We start from the raw sequence: 25,403 nt of genomic DNA on the forward strand, positions 1-25,403 counted from the left end.
CAGTACAGGATAAGTAATGTAATGTATATATACAGTGACCCCACCAGCAGAATAGTGATTGCAGCTCTGGAGTATAATCCAGGATGTAACTCAGGATCACTACAGGATAAGTAATGTAATGTATGTACACAGTGACTCCACCAGCAGAATAGTGAGTGCAGCTCTGGGGTACAATACAGGATGTAACTCAGGATCAGTACAGGATAAGTAATGTAATGTCTGTACACAGTGACCCCACCAGCAGTATAGTGAGTGCAGCTCTGGGGTATAATACAGGATGTAACTCAGGATCAGTACAGGATAAGTAATGTAATGTCTGTACACAGTGACCCCACCAGCAGAATAGTGAGTGCAGCTCTGGGGTATAATACAGGATATAACTCAGGATCAGTACAGGATAAGTAATGTAATGTATGTACACAGTGACCACACCATCAGAATAGTGAGTGCAGCTCTGGAGTATATTGTGTCTTGATTTCAGGCTCTTGTACGGTGTTTCCCCAGCAGATACCAGATGAATACATTCCTATATCCCAGGGCTGCCATCCTTTAGCTTTGTCATCATTGTCATCTGTAGCGTTACAATCTGCAGACTCGTTTCGGGGATGTAGGGAATCCGTCCCTGAGAAATCCCCCGCTGCTGTTCTTCTTCTTGTAATTCTTTCCTGCACATTGTCCCGCACTGCTTACATCTGTCTCCGGCTCTGATCCCCATTATAACCCTTCCCTCGGCAGGTTCACCAGACTTGTCTTCTCTTTGTCTTCTGCTTATTTTAAGCCGCCGTGTAACACAACGTTATGTTTGTTTATGGTGGAATCCCCTGTTGCTCTGATTCTAAAGACTCTTCTTTTTTATCTAAAGTGCGCACAAGGACTCGTTCATCTGGAGATCGGGAGACTCCGAGTCGCGTCTTGGCTGTCGTCCAGGAAAGCCTATCAAGGCAGTCAGGTGCGGGATGTGTTTTCTTATTGATGTAGAAGAAGTTTATTTACAGCTTCACTGCTGTTCCTTCCTCTGAAGTCTTAATGCTTCACACTTCCAGCCCTTACATCTCATTCACTGTAGGGTTGGGTTCACATGAGTGTAATATGAAGACATTTTCCTTCCGTATTACACCCACAAGTCGTTAGCAGCCAAAGTACAGATGCAAAAATTCATGAACCCAGCCTATAAGTATAATAAATGGTTCTGAAACTAGGGATGTATTTTATTTTACATTTAAAATACATTACAACATATATATATATATATATATATATATACTGTGTGTGTGTGTGTGTATATATATATATATATATATATATATATATATATATATATATATATATATATATATAGCAATGCTATGTGTAACTTTTCCAAGACCAGGGCTTGAGCAGCCCTGCAGTCCCCGACAAATCCATTGGTGGCTGTAAAAATAAATTAATAAAGAAAATGCTAATATATAGATTGGTGTATATTACAAAGTTATAACGTTATTAAAGAAATGTATGAAAAAATATAAGCTTTTAATATAATCCATGTTTCTATTTTTTTTATTTTTTTCATGTTTTAAGATTCCAGCTTTATGTCACAGAATAATACATTTTTCGTTTACATGTAAAAGCCTGTGCTGATCATGTCCTCCTTACAGCCCTATTAAATAGGGCAAGACGCCGTGTAAACAAACACTAATTTACAGAGCCTATTACATGCTTCGGTAATCGTACAGGGAGGGCTGCATGAACAATTGCTGAGTCGCTCATACTGCCCTTTCCTGCGAGCCGTTCTCTCCTGCACATTCCCTGTCACACAGGGAGATGTGAGGCTGACTGCCAGTCATATTTAAACAGGTGAAATTGACCCATTTGCAAATTGTCGGCTGATCGCTGGCCGTATTAAACAGGGTGATATTAGTGTGTTCTGCTGATAATCATCCTTTGTAATAGGGCTCTAATACCGGTGCGTCACTCATTACACTGTATCAGAGCTAATGATTGTACTAACGCATGTAGCCTAGGTCTGATAATCAGTCAATGTTTGACCAATAATAGAATCTAAAAACATGACCATCTGTAGCTGTTTGTTGGTTTTTTTTTTTCATTTTTTTAGATTTTTCCAGAGCAGGGAGCTGATTGGCTAGTGAGATGTTTAGGGTGTGAATAGAGGAGAGGTAATTTGAATATGCCTTTCCCAGGAAGCATTGCCTAGCTTCTCAGTCTCCACAAGGAAAAACATTATCCCCTCAAATTCTTATACATTTTCAGTTCTTATCAACAGATTTTATATTATATGCTATAAGAATATTTTGGGTACACACAGTCTGTAATATGCTTTGTATATATGCAATATACATCATGGCGTAAGCAAGACGGAGAGTGTTTTATGGCACATTTTCACTTAGATCAGTGCGTTATTAAATTATTCTCTGTATTAGGTGTAGACTATCCATCTGCCTCTATCATTGATCCTTAGCAGACGTGCCACGAAAGACACTTATTCCCTGAAAGATATCGACAGACTGCAATAATAAAGTTAATTAGATGATCTCTCAATAACGCGTCCTTAGAAATAGCTAATCCCAGCAAAACTGTAATGGCGATCAATTCATGTAAAATCCTTAGCATTTTCTCTATTCACATATCACTGGGTTAATAGATACACTTGGCTGTGGATTCATGCCGCATGCTTCCCTTTGTATAGAGGGACAGTGGTGATTATCTGCAATGAGTGCTTGAAATAAAAATTTTTCCCGCTTTATGGGATAATATAGTACAAAGTCTTTTTGCATGGCTGCTGTTCAAAGCGTCATTATAATCCAGCAGTTGATAAAACTACCGTAATGTAATAATAGAAACCGTGGATATTACCCCCTTTCTCATGTATTTGTAATGTAATGGCTGCTAAAGTGAGCAATAGATTATATTCACCTGCAAAAGGAAAGTTTGACTTTAATATTAAAGTATAGTACATTTCTGTTTCTCTATACAAGCCTATTTATGGGGCGGTTGTTCAATTTTTTTGTGCTTTTCGCCAGTTTCTTAGAATAGTTTACAACATTGACATTATTCAGTAGTACGTATGCTACCATTGTATGCATTCATATTCCCTCGGAATGGCTCCCACGTCTAGACTTCTATTCAGTTGTAAGGATGAGTTTACATGGTATGTTTTTACATGTGACAAAAAACTGGGGGCTCGTCCGGGATAAAAAATTTTATTATTTTGATAATCACGCAATATGAAAAATCAGTTCTAAAAAACTAGACCATGTAGAGCTGATCTTGTGAATTGTTTTGCTATATGTTTATTTAGCATGTTTTATTCGTACATAAGGCTTGATGTAGTTTTAGAGTCACTGTCATTAAAATAATGATGTTATGTCAAAAGTTATTTATCTAAGCGGGTCTCACTGCTGAGTCCCTCTGTGATCAGGAGATATAGTCAGGGAGAGTGCAAGGCAGCAACGCGATCCATTCCCCAGGCATATCTCTGTAATGGTTAATTCTGACAATTTCGAGAAGACTAGATTGCCGGAATTAGTGGCCAGTCAGGGAGTGGATCGCACTTATGCGCTCTCTCCTCAGCTATATCTCCTGATCACAGAAAGACTCAAAAGTTATTGATAACAGCGGCTGTCACTGCTGACATGTCAAGATATTTTTCATGACCGTGACTCTTTAAAGGAATCTACAGTATGCCAACAATTAAGTCAAAATTCTATATAAACTTTTATGGCAATGAAGCTTGCTACGTAATTGTGTAACAATAAACATTGTCCTAATGTGTGTTGGATAAAGTAAAGTTTTTATTCTGGAAGAACCTCAAATTTGTTGTCACATATAAAGAAACCTATCCTATTCCAGCATTTAGTCAGATTAGCTTTATATTGTTTCAAGAACTGATTTATCATACTGTGTGATGAAGACAAATTAAATTTTTTTTAAATCTCAGATGAACCCACAATGTGGTTTTACTAGTGTTGACCACTCGATTTTAACCAAACCCAAAGACTCAGCATTTGGCTTCCGCTGCCTGAAGAAATTGGATGCAGCCCTAGGGAGCCGTGGAAAGCATGGATACAGCCATAGGCAGCCCTAGAGTGGCCTCCAAATTCTCCAGGTAGCGGGATTCAAATGTTGAGTGAACTGTAATTTCACTCATATCCAGTGACAAGCAATCCCTATTGTCCAATGTAAACTAAGGACTTCACCAGGAAGTAAAGATATAGCCTTGGCACTACTCCGACTCCGGTACGAATTGTGTCTTACCAGGAACACGTGCTGAAACATAATGCAGTAGGCTCCCTTTTCCAAAATGGTGGTGCTCAGCATATAGGGGAAAAGTTCCATCCAATAATAACAACATAGAAATGAACTGCGGCACTTACCGAATAAATTTGCAGGAGATCTGTAATCCATAAAGGTCATGAGAAATGTGACAAAAGATGGCTTTGGACTGTTTCTTGCTAGTGCATGTGCTTACTCTCAGCCTGTCTAGTGCAGGCCAAGAGGAAGTGCATGCATTAGCGTGAAACGGTCCGGATTAAAGATCTTCTGATAATTTTTTCGGTGAGTGCCGCAGTTCATTTCTACGTTGTTATTAACTAAGGCGTTCTACTATGTTTACTATAGTAGCTTTAGAAAGAATTTTACTGTGTCTGCCTTTTCTTATTATTAAGATTCTGTTCAATATTCCATCACTTACCTGCAGGTCCCTCAATCTCACAGCAGCACTCTCTTTCCTCTCTCTCATCATAGATGCCGTTTACAAAGCATATTGCCAGGCAAGGTCACCAAAATCCGCAGTACAGTTCCCCGGCCTCGTTCTGCTAAGTGACAATGTTTTATTGAGATCCTTACCCAACGTTGAATATCAATATGAATGTTCACTCAAAATAAGCAATTTTTTTGTATTTTCTTCTACTTTATCGTTCACAGGGAAAACCATAAAAGCTTTATCTTCTGAGATGTTTCCAGTACACCTGCTCAGTGTGGCATGTACCTAATTCTAATGAACCATCATGAAACTTCACCACTTATCTGTTATTGTGTACTGAATTATAATGGTGCCAATATGGATAAAGATACAGCTTATGCAGTGTATTATGTATACCCTCCTCTTCCTATACAGATAACATGGCAATATCTCACTCATTATCACCCAATAGAATATGTTTCACCTTATAATTGTTTCTTTTTCTTTGTAGCCGAGGGGTGAGAATTAAAGGGGCATTTTGGCCGCTGTGTGTAAATAAATATGCTAAGGGTCTGGGGGAGGAATAGAAAAAAAAAATACTTACCTAGATACCCCTGAATCTCCTGTTTGCCTCTATCCAGTTTCCTAATCTTCTTCCTGCCTTTAAGGTGAGTGCTCAGGAACAGGACCTGCTGCCTCAGCCTATCAGTAGCTGCAGTGTTGTCCATTCTAAGCTTGTGATTGGCTGAGGTGACAGGTCCTGCTTCCCAGCACTCTTCCCAGAATCAGGAAGAAGAGAAAGGCTCAGCAGACTGCATGGATATGAACAGGAGCTGTGGGGGGCTGGGGCTAGGTAAGTATGTTTTTATATATGATTCTATTTCCTCCCTGCCCCACCACCATATACATTTTGACTCAGGGGCCACAATACCATCTCATACACATTGGAGAAAAGTCATCCAAAAGTGGTGAATGTAGTGGAACAGAGTGTGTAACGTGTTGGTGGTGTTGGTTGAATTCAATCCCTGATACTTAATGTTTTACCTACAAGCAAGCTGCCACCACAGGTATCTGGCAGCGGCTTTTTCTCCTGTTGAAAACCTTTGCCTACTTGTCCGAACCGTCCGTGTACGTAAACGTGAGAATCAGGATGAGCACCTGTCAGGGGAGAGATGTTAAACTGTATTGTCTTCTTCTAATTCTGTGATGCAGACAGAGCTATGGGGGGAGGCTCCTGCTGCAGTCAGTTGCTGGGCAGCCCTATACATTCTATATACAATGCAATATGAAGCTATTCTTTTCTTGTATTTCTGTATTTCTCCTGTCTGTCATCATTTAGTGATAGCATTATGTGGACTTTAATAAATCGCCAAATGTTCATGAGGATAAAACCTCCAGCCCGCTGTAGACTGCTCCGATCCTCGGCACGCGGCGCCCTTGAACGAGGGATTTGTACCTCATCATCGCCGTCTTCATCCTGTAATTAAATTGTAATGGAATTATGAAGGCTTCGCAACGAACAAGAATTTAATTACTCTGCAAATCTTTTGTTCCAGGTCGGTAAGAGCGGCTCTCAGAGTGTACCGCCGTCCTCGTTCGCCCCAGTCGTATCCAATGCGCAGAATTACAGCAGCTCCAAGAGATCATCTGCTCCGTCCTCTCAGAGAAACTCTGGTAATCATCTCTGTTCTCTGCCGCTCGTCCCCTCCGGGGGATATTACTCTATAGTAGCAGTAGGAGGCTTCCTGTTTGCTTAATGGAACATCTTATAACCCTCCCTGCACTGAAGTCTCATTACTTTGCAGTGTGCCTGAACGGAGGGGTAGAGGTTGGCGGCTGGGGTTCATGTAGTTCAGATGCTGGGAATCATGGAAGGTGGTGGTGATGGGACCAACAAGACACTTAACTTTTGTCAGGTTATTAAATCATTGTGTTCTGCAAGCTGATAGATCCCCCTCCCCTCCACACAGCTTAGCCGAGCTCCTATAATGCAGAGGGGGCACTTACTTTTTTCTGTTTCAGCTTACTGTGCAGTTCCAGGTGTATCAATGACACTACAGAATAGAAATGACAAAAGCAGGCTTTGTGCAAGGAATGCTGGGTGATTTCATCCTTTAGAGTAATATATGTACACAGTGACCCCACCAGCAGAATAGTGAGTGCAGCTCTGGAGTATAATACAGGATGTAACTCAGGATCAGTACAGGATAAGTAATGTAATGTATGTACACAGTGACCCCACCAGCAGAATAGTGAGTGAAACTCTGAAGTATAATACAGGATGTAACTCAGGATCAGTAATGAAATGTATGTACATAGTGACCCCACCAACAGAATAGTGAGTGCAGCTCTGGAGTATAATACAGGATGTAACTCAGGATTAGTACAGGATAAGTAATGTAATGTATGTACACAGTGACCCCACCAGCAGAATAGTGACTGCAGTTCTGGAGTATAATACAGGATGTAACTCAGGATCAGTAATGCATCTACAAAGTGACCCCCACCAGCAGAATAGTGACATGTTGTAATCTCTGACTCTAGGTATAGAAATGGAGCCCAGGACGGTAGAGATAAGCAGGGTGAGTACTCAGTAAGAATCTGTATACAGTAAAGATCTGCTTTATATTTTATGGAGTAACATAATAACATGTCCTTCGCCTCTCCCAGGGCCCCAATGATGCTTTAGGCATTAGTATAGCTGGTGGAAAAGGGAGCCCGCTCGGTGACATCCCTGTCTTTATCGCCATGATTCAAGCCAGTGGGGTAGCAGCTAGAACCAACAAGTTGAAGGTAAGTATTATGTTTATGTATCCAATGTAGTAAATCATCAGACCTCTGTCCGTTGTGACTAATACCCTTTACACACAGTCTGCCGCCCTCCTGGCATTATCAGCAATGCTCAGTTTGCAGTTGTACTATGTTATAGATCTGTCTGCATCGTTGAGAACCATCTATAATCTTGGATTTTTTACTTTCTCAGGTTGGGGATCGGATTGTCAGTATTAATAAGCAGCCACTGGACGGGTTGTCCCACGCAGATGTGGTTAACATACTAAAGAACGCGTACGGCACCATCACCCTGCAGGTACGCGGAGCAACAGATAATTGTTCTGGATCTGTGCGCCATTCTGCACAGCACAGTGCTCGCTCTTCCCAGGCTCATCTCAACATGTTGCTTAACAACAAGCTGAAAACCCTGTGTTTTACTGGAGATAAGTAAACGCTTTCATCATCCCGCGCTCATCTGGAAATTGCAGTGTTTAGCCGAGACATTGCGTGTAATAAGCGTCTGGCTCACTGGTCTGTGATGAGCTCCAGCCTGCAATCTCATCTGCAGCAAAATGTACGGGTACATATAGGAAAGGTGTGACATCAATGAGCCTCCGATAAAAGCAGATATACAGTGGTGCCTTGGATTACGAGCATAATTTGTTCCGGGACCGTGCTTGTAATACAAATCCACTCTTAAACCAAAGCAAATTTTCTCACAAGGAATCATTGACATGCAGACGATTGGTTCCACACTCCAAAAATAATTATTTTTTATCCTGAATAACATGTAAAACAAACATTTAGAAAGCTGTCATACTATAAGTTACTGTACAAAATAGCAATCAGCATGTGGGGTATAATGTATAGTAAGTGCATACGAATATAAAAACAGCAGCAGCTTACAAGATGGGACTGCAGATCCCCTTAATGCAGTAGTGTAGTACAACAGGCTAGAATAGAGAAGCAGGGCTGCTGTCAGATGTCTGTGTGGTCACATGACAGCAATGGGGAAGGGGGTGTGTTCAGCATGGACCAATCAGGAAGTCAGAATGACAGAGATGTGTCCAGAAGGAAATTTTTCTATACAAGGGTGTGTATAGCTGAGTGTCAGTGCAGGCACATTATATCAGCAGTGTGTATAGCTGAATGTGAGTGCAGACACATTATGGCAGGAATGGAGAGGATGGGAAACACAAGGGCTGACAGAGACTGCGCATGTGGGCACATACATGCAGCACTCTCTGTCCGGGGAGAGAGGGGTTACAGCTATGGAGAGATTACCTCCACAGTCCTGTCTCCTGATGCAAGCCCCAGCCTGAAGTGGATCTGCTATAATTTGGGAGGTAAGGGAGACTTCCTGGGTCAGAGTACAGGGCTGTAGACCCTGCTGCAGTATGCAGACCATGCCCCTACCCAACTTTCCCTCCCACCCAGTACAGGGAGCTCTTCAACCAAAACAATGCTCTTAAACCAAGTTACAAATTTGAAAAACTGTGAGCTCTTCTTACAAAAAGCTCTCAATCCAAGTTACTCTTAAACCAAGGTACCACTCTATATATAAATGTATGTCAGGGCCGTTTGGCTGCCTTTAGGGGAACTTGTCATCACTTTTATGCATCTTGAACCAAGAGTCATTGAGGAGGTCCTAGTAGCTTTTCACTGCCTTTCCAGCCTTGTTTCATGGATTCCCCCTGCCCATTTCTGTATAGAGAGAGATCTAAATAGCAATCGAAGATGGTGGGACAGGGAGAAGCTGTTCAGACTGCCCAGATGACTTGTGCTTTGGGCAGTATAAAGTGATGAGAGATTCTCCTGAAATGAGAACCCTGGCCCTTTCCATATATATATATATATATATATATATATATATATATATATATATATATTTATATAAATCTTCCCTTATATACATAATAAACATCTTATCCTTACCTTACCACGCTCCCCCTGGATCCTTGTGCGGCATCTCTGGGGCCCCGCTGACCGCTGCTGCCGCTACTTTCTTGTCTTGACTGACTTGTTTCTGCAGTGACAGCCCACTCAGCCAATCAGTACCTGAGACAGGACAGGGTAAATGAAGGTGTTTCCATTCACTAACAGCAAGCAGAGGTCTTGTATTTGATAAACAAATGAGGGACAATGCATCTTGCAGTCTGAGAACTTTTCATTAGATGATGATTAGAAGGGTTGTGTAGTTTATAAAAAACATGTCTGAATTATTTCAAAAATAGCGCCACTCTTGTGCCCAGGTTTTATGTGGTATTCCAGCTAAACTCCATTCACTTCAATGGAGCTGCAAAACCACAAATGACCTGTGGTCAGATTTGGCCAAAAATTACCTTTATTTTTCCTAAGGGGGGCAAGGGACCCTATTTCCTTCTCAAACACCATAGCGGATCTCTTGTATCAGTGGGCAATCTTAGCAAATATATCAGCTCATTCCAAATCTTATCGTGTTCTGCCGCTGCAAGGTCATATAATTGTGTTCACCGGTGTAGACAGCCCCTCCGAGTGTTTACCTCTGGAGCGGAGATCGCACATTGCGCAGATGTGGCTGGAAAAAAAGAGATTAGTCGCCATTTAATTTGCCGGAGCAGGTGCTAAAATGAGATAAGAGACGCCAGGCTATCCTGCTCTGTGCAGATTGTATGTACATGGCCGCCCCTATACAGGAGCCATCTGATAACCTTGCCCTACTCAGATACATGATGCTGTTTGCTGGCTTTAGATTGCAGAGATGCTCAGATACATGATGCTGTTTGCAGGCTTTATATTACAGAGATGCTCAGCTCTGCAACAGGTATTAGTCACAGATTCCCAGCTTCAGGGTGAGGGCAGACCCTGCTCTATCCAGATACCTTGTATAGTAAGGTATCAGTAGTGATGTTGTTTCCATCAGTATCCTGCAGAGATGGGGATGAGGACAAGCATTGTTATCTCACCTCAGGTACCTCTTGAACACGTCAATAGGATGATTTCATCTTATCCACTGGATTACCAAGGCCATGTGCTTTGTAGTGACTATTGATAAATGTCTCTTAAACAGTAATCTCATACAGACAGTGCAGCCTATCCATCTACAAGAGAGCAGTGACATCAGTGAGAATACAGCCTATCCATCTACAAGAGAGCAGTGACATCAGTGAGAACACAGCCTATCCATCTACAAGAGAGCAGTGACATCAGTGAGAATACAGCCTATCCATCTACAAGAGAGCAGTGACATCACTGAGAATACAGCCTATCCATCTACAAGAGAGCAGTGACATCAGTGAGAATACAGCCTATCCATCACTAGAGAGCAGTGACATCAGTGAGAATACAGCCTATCCATCTACAAGAGAGCAGTGACATCACTGAGAATACAGCCTATCCATCTACAAGAGAGCAGTGACATCACTGAGAATACAGCCTATCACTAGAGAGCAGTGACATCACTGAGAATACAGCCTATCACTAGAGAGCAGTGACATCACTGAGAATACAGCCTATCACTAGAGAGCAGTGACATCACTGAGAATACAGCCTATCCATCTACAAGAGAGCAGTGACATCACTGAGAATACAGCCTATCCATCACTAGAGAGCAGTGACATCACTGAGAATGCAACCTATCCATCTACAAGAGAGCAGTGACATCACTGAGAATACAGCCTATCCATCACTAGAGAGCAGCAGTGACATCACTGAGAATGCAGCCTATCCATCACTAGAGAGCAGTGACGTCACTGAGAATACAGCCTATCCATCACTAGAGAGCAGTGACATCACTGAGAATACAGCCTATCCATCACTAGAGAGCAGTGACATCACTGAAAATACAGCCTATCCATTCACTAGAGAGCAGTGACATCACTGAGAATGCGGCCTATCTATTCATTGTTGACTAGTGAGTCTTGATCAGATACATACACATTACCTATACATATTCTGTCTTTCCAGTCCTTCAAAAAGGATTGACAGGTAATAAAGGCCACGCCTCCTTCACCACATCTTGGTCCTTTCGTGCTTTAGGCTGGGTTCACACTACGTATATTTAAGGCTGTATTTGGTCCTCAAGTCAGATCCTCATACCAACCAAACCAGGAGTGGATTGAAAACACAGAAAGGCTCTGTTCACACAATGTTGTAATTGAGTGGATGGCCGCCATTTAATGGCAAATATTTGCTGTTATTTTAGAACAATGGCTGTTATATTGAAATAATGGCCGTTATTTACTGTTATATGGCGGCCATCCACTCAGTTTCAACATTGTGTGAACAGATCCTTTCTGTGTTTTCAATCCACTCCTGGTTTTGGTTGCTATGAGGCCTGAAATATACAGCCTCAAATATACGTAGTGTGAACCCAGCCTTATACTGTACCTTTTTTAGTCTGCACATTTTCTTCCCTTTTCTCTTATTTGCCCTCTTTTATGCCTTTCCTGTAATGATCTTTGATTCCACGTGGCCCGGTGTGGTCCTGTCTGCTGGGCGATGCGGGCAGGCGAGGTGAGATGTGGATGGCTTATGTAATGGATGGAGCAGCGTACTTGCCTGCACCGCACTAACATCCTTACATCTCTGTTATATGGGAGGTAAATGAGTGAGTGAGTCGGGGCGTCCTGCCTGCACCATGCAATACAATTTAAGCAAATCTCTGCAGGAACAATGAATCTATTACCAGAAGTCTTTTTTATTGCGCTCTGTATTGGGATCAGGATGGATGATGACATTCTTATATGGTTTCTCTATTGACTTACAGCACAATGAAAAGCAAAGTGATTGAAACTGGAGTCTCCAGGCTTGTACTACAGCACCCCCTGCAGTTTGCTGTGTGATTATTGAGCAGTACCTTAACCAGGCAGGCTGCCCCCGCACCATCTCTGTGCTCAGGACTGACGCCTGACCGGAGACATTCATTATATTTATGGGGCTCGGCAGGGACACTGTGATGGGATTGCAGCGCTTACCATCTAACTTCATGTCTTTTATGTCCTAGGTTGTTGCAGATACCAATATTAGCGCAATAGCCAGCCAGCTGGAGAGCATGTCATTGAGCCAGAACATTAACTCTGAACACCAGTCTGAGGAGGGGGAGTGAGTATATACATATGTCTCAGGAGGGGCAGCTCTATATTCTTATTACATCTAGGTATAAAAAAGAAATTTATGTACTGGTCAGCTATCTACAATACAGTATATAGATGCGCTAGAAAATGCAGTCTATCCACTAGAGAGCAGTGACATCACTGAGAATACAGCCTATCCATCACTAGAGAGCAGTGACATCACTGAGAAAACAGCCTATCCACTCACTAAAGAGCAGTGACATCACTGAGAATACAGCCTATCCATCACTAGAGAGCAGTGACATCACTGTGAATACAGCCTATCCATCACTAGAGAGCAGTGACATCACTGAGAATACAGCCTATCCATCACTAGAGATCAGCAGTGACATCACTGAGAATGCAGCCTATCCATCACTAGAGATCAGCAGTGATATCACTGAGAATGCAGCCTATCCATCACCAGAGAGCAGGGACATCACTGAGAATACAGCCTATCCATCACTAGAGAGCAGCAGTGACATCACTGAGAATGCAGCCTATCCATCACTAGAGAGCAGTGACATCACTGAGAATGCAGCCTATCCATCACTAGAGAGCAGTGACATCACTGAGAATACAGCCTATCCATCACCAGAGAGCAGGGACATCACTGAGAATACAGCCTATCCATCACTAGAGAGCAGCAGTGACATCACTGAGAATGCAGCCTATCCATCACTAGAGAGCAGTGACATCACTGAGAATACAGCCTATCCATCACTAGAGAGCAGTGACATTACTGAGAATGCAGCCTATCCATTACTAGAGAGCAGTGACATCACCGAGAATATAGCCTATCCATTAACAGAGAGCAGTGACATCACTGAGAATACAGCCTATCCACTCACTAGAGAGCAGTGACATCACTGAGAATACAGCCTATCCGTCACTAGAGAGCGGTGTCTGTGACCCCTATAGCTTTTTTTTTTTTTTTTTTGAATGCTTTAATATTTTCTTTTATGTGTATTTTCAGTTCTTCTGTACCGAAAATGATTCACCTGGAGAAGGGTCCGGATGGACTTGGGTTTAGTATTGTTGGAGGATACGGGAGCCCACATGGAGATCTTCCGATATATGTGAAGACAATATTCTCTAAGGTAAGTCACTATGACACATGAAGTGTATGGCTATCTTGCACTCTGACTGGTCCAGAGCTTCTGCATATTGACAGCACTGCCACCTGCTGGCTGATGCTGAGAACAGCACTGTACTTGTTCACCTCTATATAGAACAGGATTTTATTTTATCTCTTTTGGCCACATAGAAATAAACCATTTGTCACAATAAATAATCTTGGAGTATTAGTGTAGCATCATGTATCCTTGATGGCCTGGTGCTGAAGCTTCATATAAGCCTTGAGCTGCCCCTGTATCCAGTGAAGGTGATATTGAGTCTGCAGTATATACAGGGTTAACACAATTACACAAATTTCTATGACATTTGGTGGAAGGTCAGTGCAGCCTTATTCCTTTATCATATAAATCCAGTATATGTTGTCTTTTAATCCTTTTGGTTGTATTAGGACCCACTTTTATTTTCTTATTGTTACCCCAGGGCGCCGCTGCAGTGGACGGCAGACTAAAGCGGGGAGATCAGATATTGGCAGTGAACAATGAGAGTCTGGACGGCGTCACCCATGAAGAAGCCGTGGCCATCCTGAAACGCCAGAGGGGAAATGTCACGCTCACCGTATTATCGTAATGGCGAAAAGTCGCCATGTTATGTGGTTGTTTGTCAGAGGCCAAAGTCCTAGGCAGACCATTACTCACTGCTATGGGTTGCTGGTATCTGTAGTCCTACTCTCTGTGGGAGATCTATGGGCTGCCTATGACTGTCCATCTCTGCCCAATATATGAATCGCATAGTAACGTCCTAATCACGACCCTGTTACCTTAAGCCAATATGTCTTCCAGCCGACTAGACTATGCGGCAATTGTGTGTCCTGTCCGTCCGCGCACTGACTACTGTATTGTGTACTATGTTTCTGCACTAGAGAGGTGGGCGCTTGTATTCAGACTATATCACCTTGAATGATGTTAGCAAAACATGCAAATTGATGGATACATCCACCTTGTCCCCCAATGCTTAGGTCATACCAGATTGGTCCCTAAAACTACAGTCCCCATCATGCCCTGTCTTTAGTCTTGCACCAGTTGGAGGATCACAATACTCTAGAGCAGGGATTCAGCCCTGCAGCTGTTGCCAAACTACAATTCCCATCATGCCCAGACTTTGGCTTGGACTGTTCAGGCATGATGGGATATGCAGTTTTGGAGCAGCTGAAGGGCTTCAGGTCCTCCCTTCCCTGCTTTAGAGGAACTCTTTTATATACTGTGTTTTTACCTAGTGTAGCTCAGCTGAAAGGGGCCAAGAATGAGAGGTGTCTTGTCTCACCCCTGCAGATCCTTACCTAGAGCTTCTTTCTTTGATGTTTGAATCAGTGTCTTGTCCCACCCCCGTGGATCCCTACATAGATATTCGTACTTTGATGTTTGGATACCTATGTCTTACTCAGCCCCTTACTCAGGGGTGTGCACTTTCAAGTTTCAATCTGTATGTCATGCCCCGCCCCCGCGGATCCTCCTTTATACACTTCTGAATGTATCACTTTTCCCCAGAACGCTTCTTTAACATGCAGCATCTGTGTGCAAGGACCAGTTATCACCATTTACAAGGTGCCTACACTCAGCGTCTCCAGGTACACCAGTCACCGACGTGGCATATTCCACTGGTAACTTGCACTAAACCAATCACAGCTCAATGGCCAGCTCTTCACATTTGTATATCTGCATTGTATAAGTCCATGTCACCCTTCACATCTCCAGCTGTAAGCTATACATCCTGACATCTATCTGTATATAAGGTAAAGTTATATTCTATTTGAGACAAAAGAGCTAATTTTTCAGAATTCTATAAATAACTTGTGCGCTGCTTTATTTGGGTGGGGAGAGATTATTGTAATTTTTTTTACACATTTTTATTATTTTTTTGCTTATTCTACTGCTAATGGAAATAAATCGAAGGTTTATAATACATATTAAATGAAAGTGAAGCTCCGCAATCTACAGCATATAAAGTCTGATGTCTTTGTAATCTTTATGCTGTTTACAGTCTTTGTAGTAAAAAAAAAAATCCATCAACAGCAGCTTATTGCTATGTTACCCATTGTGAGACTAACAGATCTGTAAACAGTAGCGTGTTAAAACCATTATAAGAATTACTGACCCATAGGCAGAAGCCTGTTCACACCAGTCATATGAAGAACACATCCAATAGTGGCAGCTTGTTGACCGGCCCATTGTAAGGCTAGATTCACATGTTCTGTAGTTTTTGTCCGTAATTGCTGATCCAATTAGGGCCCATTGATTTCAATTGGGCCGGTAACACTATCCACTTATTTACGGATCCACAAAAATTGCATCTGCAAAGATTATCGACAAGCGCTAGTACGGACCGAAATTGCAGCACGGATTGTCCCATAGAAGTGTATAGGAGCGTCTGTAATCTTCACAGATGAAACATCTGTTTGTTTATATGTCTGTTACTAAAATAACAGATTAACAGATCCATCAACAGACATGATAAATAATAAAAGATCCATCAGCAAGCATGATAAAAAATAATAGATCCATCAGCACACATGATAAAAAAAATAACAGATCCATCAACAGACATTATAAGAAATAACAGATCCATCAACAGACATGATAATAAGAAATAACAGATCCATCAACAGACATGATTAGGAATAACTGATCTGTTATTTTTTATCATGCCTGTTGATGGATCTGTTATTCCTTATCATGTCTGTTGATAGATCTATCAACAGACATTTTAAGAAATAACAGATCCATCAACAGACATGATAAAAAAAATAACAGATCCGTTATTTTTTTTTTATCATGCCTGCTGATGGATCTATTATTTTTTATCATGCCTGCTGATGGATTTATTTTTTATCATGTCTGCTGATGGATCTGTTATTTTTTATCATGCCTGTTGATGGATCTATCAGCAGACATGATAAAAAAATAATAGATCCATCAGCAGGCATGATAAAAAATAATAGATCCATCAGCAGGCATGATAAAAAATAATAGATCCATCAGCAGGCATGATAAAAAATAACAGATCCATCAGCAGACATGATAAAAAATAATAAATCCATCAGCAGACAAGATAAAAAATAACAGATCCATCAGTAGACATGATAAAAAAAAATAACAGATCTATCAACAGACATGATAAGAAATAACGGATCCATCAACAGACATGATAATAAGAAATAACAGATCCATCAACAGACATGATTAGGAATAACGGATCTGTTATTTTTTATCATGTCTGTTGATGGATCTGTTATTTCTTATCATGTCTGTTGATAGATCTGTTATTTTTTTTTATCATGCCTGTTGATGGATCTATCAGCAGACATGATAAAAAATAATAGATCCATAAGCAGGCATGATAAAAAAAATAACAGATCTATCTACAGACATGATAAGAAATAACAGATCCATCAACAGACATGATAAAAATTAACATCCATCAACAGACATGATAAAAAATAACAGATCCATCAACAGGCAAGATAAAAAACAAAACAAAACAGATCCATCAACAGAAGCTTGTCAACAAAAATAAACATAAGAAAAACGCAGTGTGAACCCAGGCTTACAGATCCATCAACAGCAGTATGTTGCCATGTCCATTATTAGAATAACATTTACCAGCAGCAACTTATTGATCTGTCCATTATAAGAGCGGCAGATCCATCAACAGCCACTTGTTGACAGTTTACATTTAGCAAAAGGGGGGGGGGGGGAGTTAAAGCAGCAGAAGAGACCCTGGACCCTTGTTTAATTGTAGAGTCAGGAGCTTCACTTTCCATATGGCTGCTAAGTAATATTCACAGAAGGTTCTAGAAATCTTGTTGTTACTACTTGTGGGGGAAGGCATTTTTGTTCGCAAAGCTGACTTCCTGTCTGCTAGGAAACAGTAGATTGGCTGCCCACGGTGCCAAGTTTTTATCAATGAAGATCATAAAGCTGTCTAAGAAAAACATCACAGCGCCACTCCTGTATATAGGTGACAAGTGGTATTGCACCTTGTCCGCATTCACTTTGGTGGAGCTGAGCTACAATACCAGGCACAACCTTTGCACAGGGGTGGCACTGTTTGTAGATGCAGCTATGCTTTTCTATTTCTGGACAACTCCTTTAACACTGTGGGGGAGATTTATCAAACATGGTGTAAAGTGAAACTGTCTTAGTCGCCCCTAGCAACCAATCAGATTCCACCTTTCATTCCTCATAGACTCTTTGGAAAATGAAAGGTGGAATCTGATTGGTTGCTAGGGGCAACTGAGCCAGTTTCACTTTACACCATGTTTGATAAATCTCCCCTTTATTTCCCTCTGTGAATGTTGTGAGTAGTAGTACCTGAGTAACAGAAGCTTAGTCTATTGCAGTGTTCCCCAACCTGTGCCTCTCCAGCTGTTGCAAAACTACAACTCCCAGCATGCCCTGCCAGCCCGGTGCTCAGTGCAGGTTGGGAGTTGTGGTTCTGCAGCACAGGTCGGGGATACTAGAGGAGACTCCGGCTCTGTGATGGTGTCTATAGCTGCTGCCATATTCCTTGGCGCGGAGGAGGATTGTTCTTTATGTCGATCCGTCTGTTCTTTTTATTTGTCCGATCATTCGTCTTCTCAGGTGATTTTCTTTTGGTCGTTGTTTATAGGATTATTACGTCCGGGCTGATTGTGTAGCCTCGGTCCTGGATCATGTGAACAGAATATTTTATTAAGCTTATAAATTCTAATAAAATGGTTGCTTACAGCGCAGTGTGCAGTGTGTTGTGTCCCGGCTCCACATGTGCCCCCTCCCATAGGGGCCACTCACCCTGTAAACTGGACTGCTGCTATATAACAGCTGTAATGTAGATGGGGCTGGTAATGCCCAGGAAATGGAGAGAGGTAAGTATTAAGGAAGGGGCACACTGTGGCTGGCACTGTATTGGGGACACATTATGGCTGACATATATTGGGGGCACACATGGTGTTTGGCACGGTATGGAGCGTATAATGGTACATGACGGCTGGCAGTATTGAAGGCATATTCTATCTGACACTTTAATACTTTGACTAGCACTGTATTGTGGGCACATTATGGCTGGCAGTGTATAGTACAGTATGTCTGGCACTGGATGGGGCAGCACTTTATGGCTGGTGTTGTATTGTGGCACAGTATGGCTGGCACTATATGGTCGTCCATTATAGCTGGTGGTGTATTGTGGCACAGTATGGCTGGGAATATATAGGAAGCACATTATGGTTGTATAATGCCAGCCACAGTGTGCCCCATACAGTGCCAGACATAATGTACGACCATAATGTGCCCCCAATACAACACCAGCCACTGTGTACCTCTGTAGATTGCCATTACCACTGTACTGGGGCACATAATAGTTGGGCACATTTGATTTGGCACTGTATTGGGGGCACATTTGATCTGGCACTGTATTGGGGACACATTTGATCTGGCACACATTTGATCTGGCACTGTATTGGGGGCACATTTGATCTGGCACTGTATTGGGGACACATTTGATCTGGCACTGTATTGGGGGCACATTTGATCTGGCACTGTATTTGGGGCACGTTTGATCTGGCACTGTATTGGGGGCACGTTTGATCTGGCACTGTATTGGGGGCACGTTTGATCTGGCACTGTATTGGGGCACATTTGATCTGGCACTGTATTGGGGGCACGTTTGATCTGGCACTGTATTGGGGGCACATTTGATCTGGCACTGTATTGGGGGCACGTTTGATCTGGCACTGTATTGGGGCACATTTGATCTGGCACTGTATTGGGGGCACATTTGATCTGGAACTGTATTGGGGGCACATTTGATCTGGCACTGTATTGGGGGCACATTTGATCTGGCACTGTATTGGGGACACATTTGATCTGGCACTGTATTGGGGCACATTTGATCTGGCACTGTATTGGGACACATTTGATCTGGCACTGTATTGGGGGCACATTTGATCTGACACTGTATTGGGGGCACATTTGATCTGGCACTGTATTGGGGGCACATTTGATCTGGCACTGTATTGGGGCACATTTGATCTGGCACTGTATTGGGGGCACATTTGATCTGGCACTGTATTGGGGGCACATTTGATCTGGCACTGTATTGGGGGCACATTTGATCTGGCACTGTATTGGGGACACATTTGATCTGGCACTGTATTGGGGGCACATTTGATCTGGCACTGTATTGGGGGCACATTTGATCTGGCACTGTATTGGGGGCACATTTGATCTGGCACTGTATTGGGGGCACATTTGATCTGGCACTGTATTGGGGGCACATTTGATCTGGCACTGTATTGGGGCACATTTGATCTGGCACTGTATTGGGGGCACATTTGATCTGGCACTGTATTGGGGGCACATTTGATCTGGCACTGTATTGGGGGCACATTTGATCTGGCACTGTATTGGGGGCACATTTGATCTGGCATTGTATTGGGGGCACATTTGATCTGACACTGTATTGGGGGCACATTTGATCTGGCACTGTATTGGGGGCACATTTGATCTGGCACTGTATTGGGGGCACATTTGATGTGGCACTGTATTGGGGACACATTTGATGTGGCACTGTATTGGGGGCACATTTGATCTGGCACTGTATTGGGGCACATTTGATCTGGCACTGTATTGGGGCACATTTGATCTGGCACTGTATTGGGGCACATTTGATCTGGCACTGTATTGGGGCACATTTGATCTGGCACTGTATTGGGGCACATTTGATCTGGCACTGTATTGGAGTACATTTTGGCTGGTTCAGTAATCTTTCTTAGAGAATATCAGTCAGTGACTACATGAAATTCAGATTTCTTTTGGGGAAAAAAAGAGGTTCTGCAGCAGCAGCAGGTGGGCAACATCATCGAAAGATAGACCTGATCAGGGCTTTGGAGTCCTGTTAAAAGACTTCTCAAAGACGAAGGACCCACTGTGACTGTCACTGAATAGCTGTAATACACTGAAGCCAATTGTGGGCATTAGTAAAGAACAGTGTGCCCTCTGCTGATCATTACATGAATAGCAGATGTCACCTAGTGAGTTTGTGGCCTTCATGCAGCCTTGAGCTCCTCGGTAACTCTTTAGTAACTTGTTATAGTAGGGGGCAATCCATGAACACATTCGGAGTCCCATCCTGTTATGTTCATGCAGACTGTGTGCTAGATATCCTTCTTACTGCTTCTGTGGTCCCAGCCTGGCCATTTACCATCTTCTCCAGCAGATGGCGCACTCGTCAAGCCGTTCTCATTAATTAATGTTCTTGCTGCTTCTTGCATATGATTTAATTTTTTCAAGGTCAATTGAACGACCTCTACAGATGAGCTCGGCGCTGCTGATCCGCACTGATATGTACGGTGACATTTTACCCTTCTCGCAGACTATAAAACAGATTCAATGTAGTGTTCACAAAGTCTATGGAGCGTGCAGACTATTAGACGTGGGAGGGAAGACCAGGAAATCATAAGAAAGGTAGGTGCAGTGCTGCAATCTTAACTAATGCTAATGATTCCTACTCAAGCCTTATTCTTAGGGGTACACCGGCAAAATTAAAAAAACATTTTTTAATTAAGTGGTGTCAGAAAGTTATACAGATTTGTAAGTTACTCCAATTTAAAAATCTCAAGCCTTCCAGTACTTATCAGCTGCTATATGTCCTACAGGAAGTGGTATATTCTTTCCAGTCTGACACAGCGCTCTCTGCTGCCACCTCTGTCCATGTCAGGAACTGTCCAGAGCACTAGCAAATCCCCATTAGAAGACATCTCCAGCTCTGGACAGTTCCTGACATGGACAGAGGGGGCAGCAGAGAGCACTGTGTCAGAATGGAAAGACTACACCACTTCCTGCAGGACATACAGCAGCTGATAAGTACTGGAAGACTTGAGATTTTTAAATAGAAGTCAATTACAAATCTGTATAACTTTCTGACAACATTTGAAAGAGAACCCCTTTAAATAGTGATTGTGCCCTGTAATAATCCAGGCATGATGGGAATTGTAGTTTTGCAACAGCTGGAGGGCCAAAGGTCCCTGTTCTAAAGCTTTCAAGAGGGTAGTAAAGAAGTTAATCTATGGTGTCTGACTACTATTATTTGTGCCAACACTGTACCCACAGACGTTCCCTGGAGTCACATTAGAAGTGCAGACCCCCACTGAGGCCACAAGAAGGGCACCCAGCGCCCAGCTCTTACCCTGCAGTATCTGTAACATGCCCAACTCCAACCCTACATGCAATCTGCCATCTCCCCAGCGGGTGTCACAAGATCCCGTCCAATGATACATCCTACAGAATGGGGGAGATGTGAGTGGTCAGACAGCCAATGCTCCTTTACTGTCAGAAGAGAACAGACTGCTTAAAGAACAGACCGGAAGGTGAGTGCAAACATATGCGAGAATAAAAGGAGCCTTTATTACCACCAGCTTTGAAGTGCTGCCAGTTTTTAGACATGTTTACCTTGGATACCTTACCATTTCCGATGGACGTGCTCCCTTATTTGCCTACTGTGCTGCTATTTTCTTCTACTTTGGACGGATGTCGTAGCGGGGAAACACACCTGCGGAATGGCTGGGACCTGGGACAATTTTAAGGGGAGGAAAATGTTCGTGTCCCTGGATCTTACAGACTTTGCTGTAGCTGAGCTACTAGTGCTAAATCTCTCTCCTCATCGAGCTAAATAGCAACTGGTGGGCTAGCAGCTAAAGAAATGTTCCTAGGCCTGAACTGAAGCCCTGAAAGGTCCCAGGGTAACTCTAAGGGCCACATGTAACACCTATTCTAGAATAAAGAGGAGAAAAAGAATTGCAGAATCTGACAAGAAGTGGTTCTGGGTTTGAATCTTGCTGGACTTGAAAGATCTTACCTGTTCTTCTCCCCAGCACTCCCTTCTGACCTTCGCCCTTTTTGGCAGGTATGTTTTTAAGAGGAGGTGGGATCAGGGCACAATCACCATGTACAGAAAAAAAAACCACTCCTTTATGTGATGCCCAATACCTGCACAATATTACAGCGACATCCAGCAGCTATTGGACATTGCATCCCTTCTCAGTTTAGCCCTCACACAATTGTAGTGACCCACTACATGTTTTCTTTTCTCTTCTTACACCTTGGTAAAACTCTAGTGTCACAGGATAGTACAGGTTGGCCGTGGTTCTTTTCTCCAACCACTAGATGGCACACTTTCATACCACAGCTGCAGATAACACTAGCAATGAGATTTATCAAATATGATGTAAAGTGAAACTGTCTCAGTTGCCCCTAGCAACCAATCAGATTCCACCTTTCATTCCTCACAGACTCTTTGGAAAATGAAAGGTGGAATCTGGTTACTAGGGGCAACTGAGCCAGTTGCACTTTACACCATGTTTGATGAATCTCTCCCTAGGTTTCAGCTGCACACACTTTCTAGTCTCCTTAGTCTGCACTTTCTGAAGTTATTCATTCTGCTCACAGAGGGAGAAGAGAGCAGACCTGTTTTCACTACGCTGGCTATCCAAACACTATGGATTGCTACTAAAGACTGATCCTACAGTAGAGCATAATGCAAGTTCAGCCGCTCTCTACTGACAAGCGTTCAGCTTTGTAGGAAGGACACTACAAGCCAGCTCCACCTAGAGAAGAGACCCGGGACTTGTACTACCCCAGAGGACGAGTCAACCAACACTGTGGGGCTGAAGGGGGTTAGGTGAGATAACTAAACTCATCCCTCAAGAGTAGAAGGATTTTTTCAATCACTTCACAACACTTCACCACATCCTGGCTGAGTACAAAGTACAAATCAACTCACCCATCTACCTGTTGGAGTATTGTACTGATATTTTTTGCACTAACTACTGGAGCACTGTTTGTGACTGTTTGCACTGATACCCTTTTCAAGTAAAGTCTACAAGTTGTTTAACCTACACCTACACTCCGCATATCACACCTGTCCAAACCGAGGTCCGGTTGTTGTGTGTCCGGGGGTGAGTGTTACCGCTCCTGGCCACTGTGACAAGTAGCCCCCAACACCCACCAACAGGCCCAACATCAGTACCAGCAACACGGGCCACGGCACAATGATCGCAACTGGCCCCATCATCATCCTCTCAATGCTTGTAGTGTATAGGTTAACACCTTATTGTGAGCCACACTTACTACAAGTGCAATGTCAACACCTTAGCAATATAAAACAGTATGATAAAAATATAAAAGTATAAAACGTTTACAAATCCTGGCACACACCTAACCCAGTGGGAAACTGCAGATAGGCAATTAGGAAAGTTACCCTTGTCCTCGAGGGAATAATCCTTGTTTAGGATCAGCGGGTAAGTTCTGGAGCGATATGAGAGCCTCAGTAATTGAGGAGAGGAAGGTGATGGTTCATGTTCTAGCAGCTGCGCCTTGTCATCTGTAGTAACCATCGTGTCCGCAGCAACATCGATTGTGGTGTCACACTGCCACCCGGACAAATGAGAAGAAAATCTATAACCAACAGTGGAGAGCTTAGTGTGACCGGAATTGGATAGATATGTAGATAGGAATGAAAGAGAGTGATTTTCAGATCTAATCTCTCTGAGATCATGGATATATTTGTTAAGGAAATATAATATTAAAGGGAATTATGATAACACAATGACATACTACGTAACGTGTGCTTACTTCAGGATAAGCCATTGAGTAATTTTTCTGTGTAACCAGCTGCTATTATGTCTCCATACATTGAACACAGAGAAGAGGGGATCCTGTTTCCCTATATCCCTATAGCAAACCTTCAGAAGCAGCAGTACAACAGAGGACATTATAAAGCAGTACTGAGTAGTGTAAGCTGTGAATCCTGTGCTCGGGAAGATAAACTACTAAATAAAAGCAGCAGCAACATGGAGAACATTTTAGAGCAGTTGTGGTAACCCAGAAGTGCTAGGTAGTACTAGCAAGGGTTGATGGTACAAGACCACTGCAGGCCAGAGCATGACTTGCAGGAACTTGAAGAGAATCAGGATGCAGTCTCTTGGTTACTCAGGCATCTGGCCACTTGGCCAGGCCCTGGAAAGAACTCCCACAGGAACTCTGTTTCTGGGTAGACCTGCTCCGAAACAAAACTAGGAACTAGCTAACTAACTTTCCCTGCTCACCAATCTTATAACTAAGGGACAAGACTAGTTCCCTGTTGATGGAGCAGACTGTGTGGCAACTCCACACCTGATAAGGCAGAATCTGAAGAAAAGCTTCTACAAAGGCACATAAATAAGAAGGTGACTGGCAATCTTTCTCTTACAAGCACTCACAAGCATTACAATACAATTAACCGCTTTGCATCCGTCAGTATGTGCTAGCTGTAAAGAAATAGTGGCATCTTGTGGCCAAAAAGCAATAAGACAACCTTGTCAAATAAAATACTCAGTGCCGATCATATGCATACACAGAAAGCAGTGTCACACAAGTTTTGGGACACTGAACAGTACCAAACAGTTACGCTGCCAATCCTGCACTAGGGGAGCAGTATAATAAGAGGAGAAATTTGCATTTTTTTAATTTTTTTTTTACTATTGGTTTATGCAAAGTTTATTCAAACAACCATGCCGGTTGAAATGAGATTTTTAGGAATAATTCTCAATGTATTTAAAAAAAATTTTTAGTTTATAGATAATGCAAAAGTGAGAAATTTTCCAAATGCTTTACATTAGCGAAATTGCTCACTTTTTTTTATTTTGACAACCCTTCCCCCCCCCTTCTCTCCCTAAAATAGACTGCTTGTTGCTTCGGTTGCAACTATTTTATTTT

General features: G+C 42.6%; 1 protein-coding gene across 6 annotated transcripts in view; it reads left to right on the forward strand.

Moving 5' to 3' along the window:
• Positions 1 to 16,503, forward strand: part of PATJ (PATJ crumbs cell polarity complex component) — a 179,515-nt gene extending 163,012 nt beyond the window's left edge. For 3 of the 6 annotated variants that reach the window (XM_069981337.1, XM_069981338.1, XM_069981339.1), the window contains 8 exons: positions 863 to 949; positions 6,235 to 6,352; positions 7,223 to 7,260; positions 7,349 to 7,471; positions 7,662 to 7,766; positions 12,435 to 12,532; positions 13,520 to 13,643; positions 14,101 to 16,502. In XM_069981337.1, the coding sequence (XP_069837438.1) occupies positions 863 to 949; positions 6,235 to 6,352; positions 7,223 to 7,260; positions 7,349 to 7,471; positions 7,662 to 7,766; positions 12,435 to 12,532; positions 13,520 to 13,643; positions 14,101 to 14,247 (840 nt within the window). In that variant the 3' untranslated portion in view covers positions 14,248 to 16,502. Of the gene's footprint in view, positions 1 to 862; positions 950 to 4,740; positions 4,767 to 6,234; positions 6,353 to 7,222; positions 7,261 to 7,348; positions 7,472 to 7,661; positions 7,767 to 12,434; positions 12,533 to 13,519; positions 13,644 to 14,100 lie in introns of those variants that run through there. The other 3 variants (XM_069981334.1, XM_069981335.1, XM_069981340.1) reach the window with 2 other exon arrangements.
• Positions 16,504 to 25,403: the final 8,900 nt, after the last annotated feature.

The sequence above is a fragment of the Dendropsophus ebraccatus genome, chromosome 8, assembly GCF_027789765.1.
Source record: "Dendropsophus ebraccatus isolate aDenEbr1 chromosome 8, aDenEbr1.pat, whole genome shotgun sequence".
Lineage (NCBI taxonomy): Eukaryota > Metazoa > Chordata > Amphibia > Anura > Hylidae > Dendropsophus > Dendropsophus ebraccatus.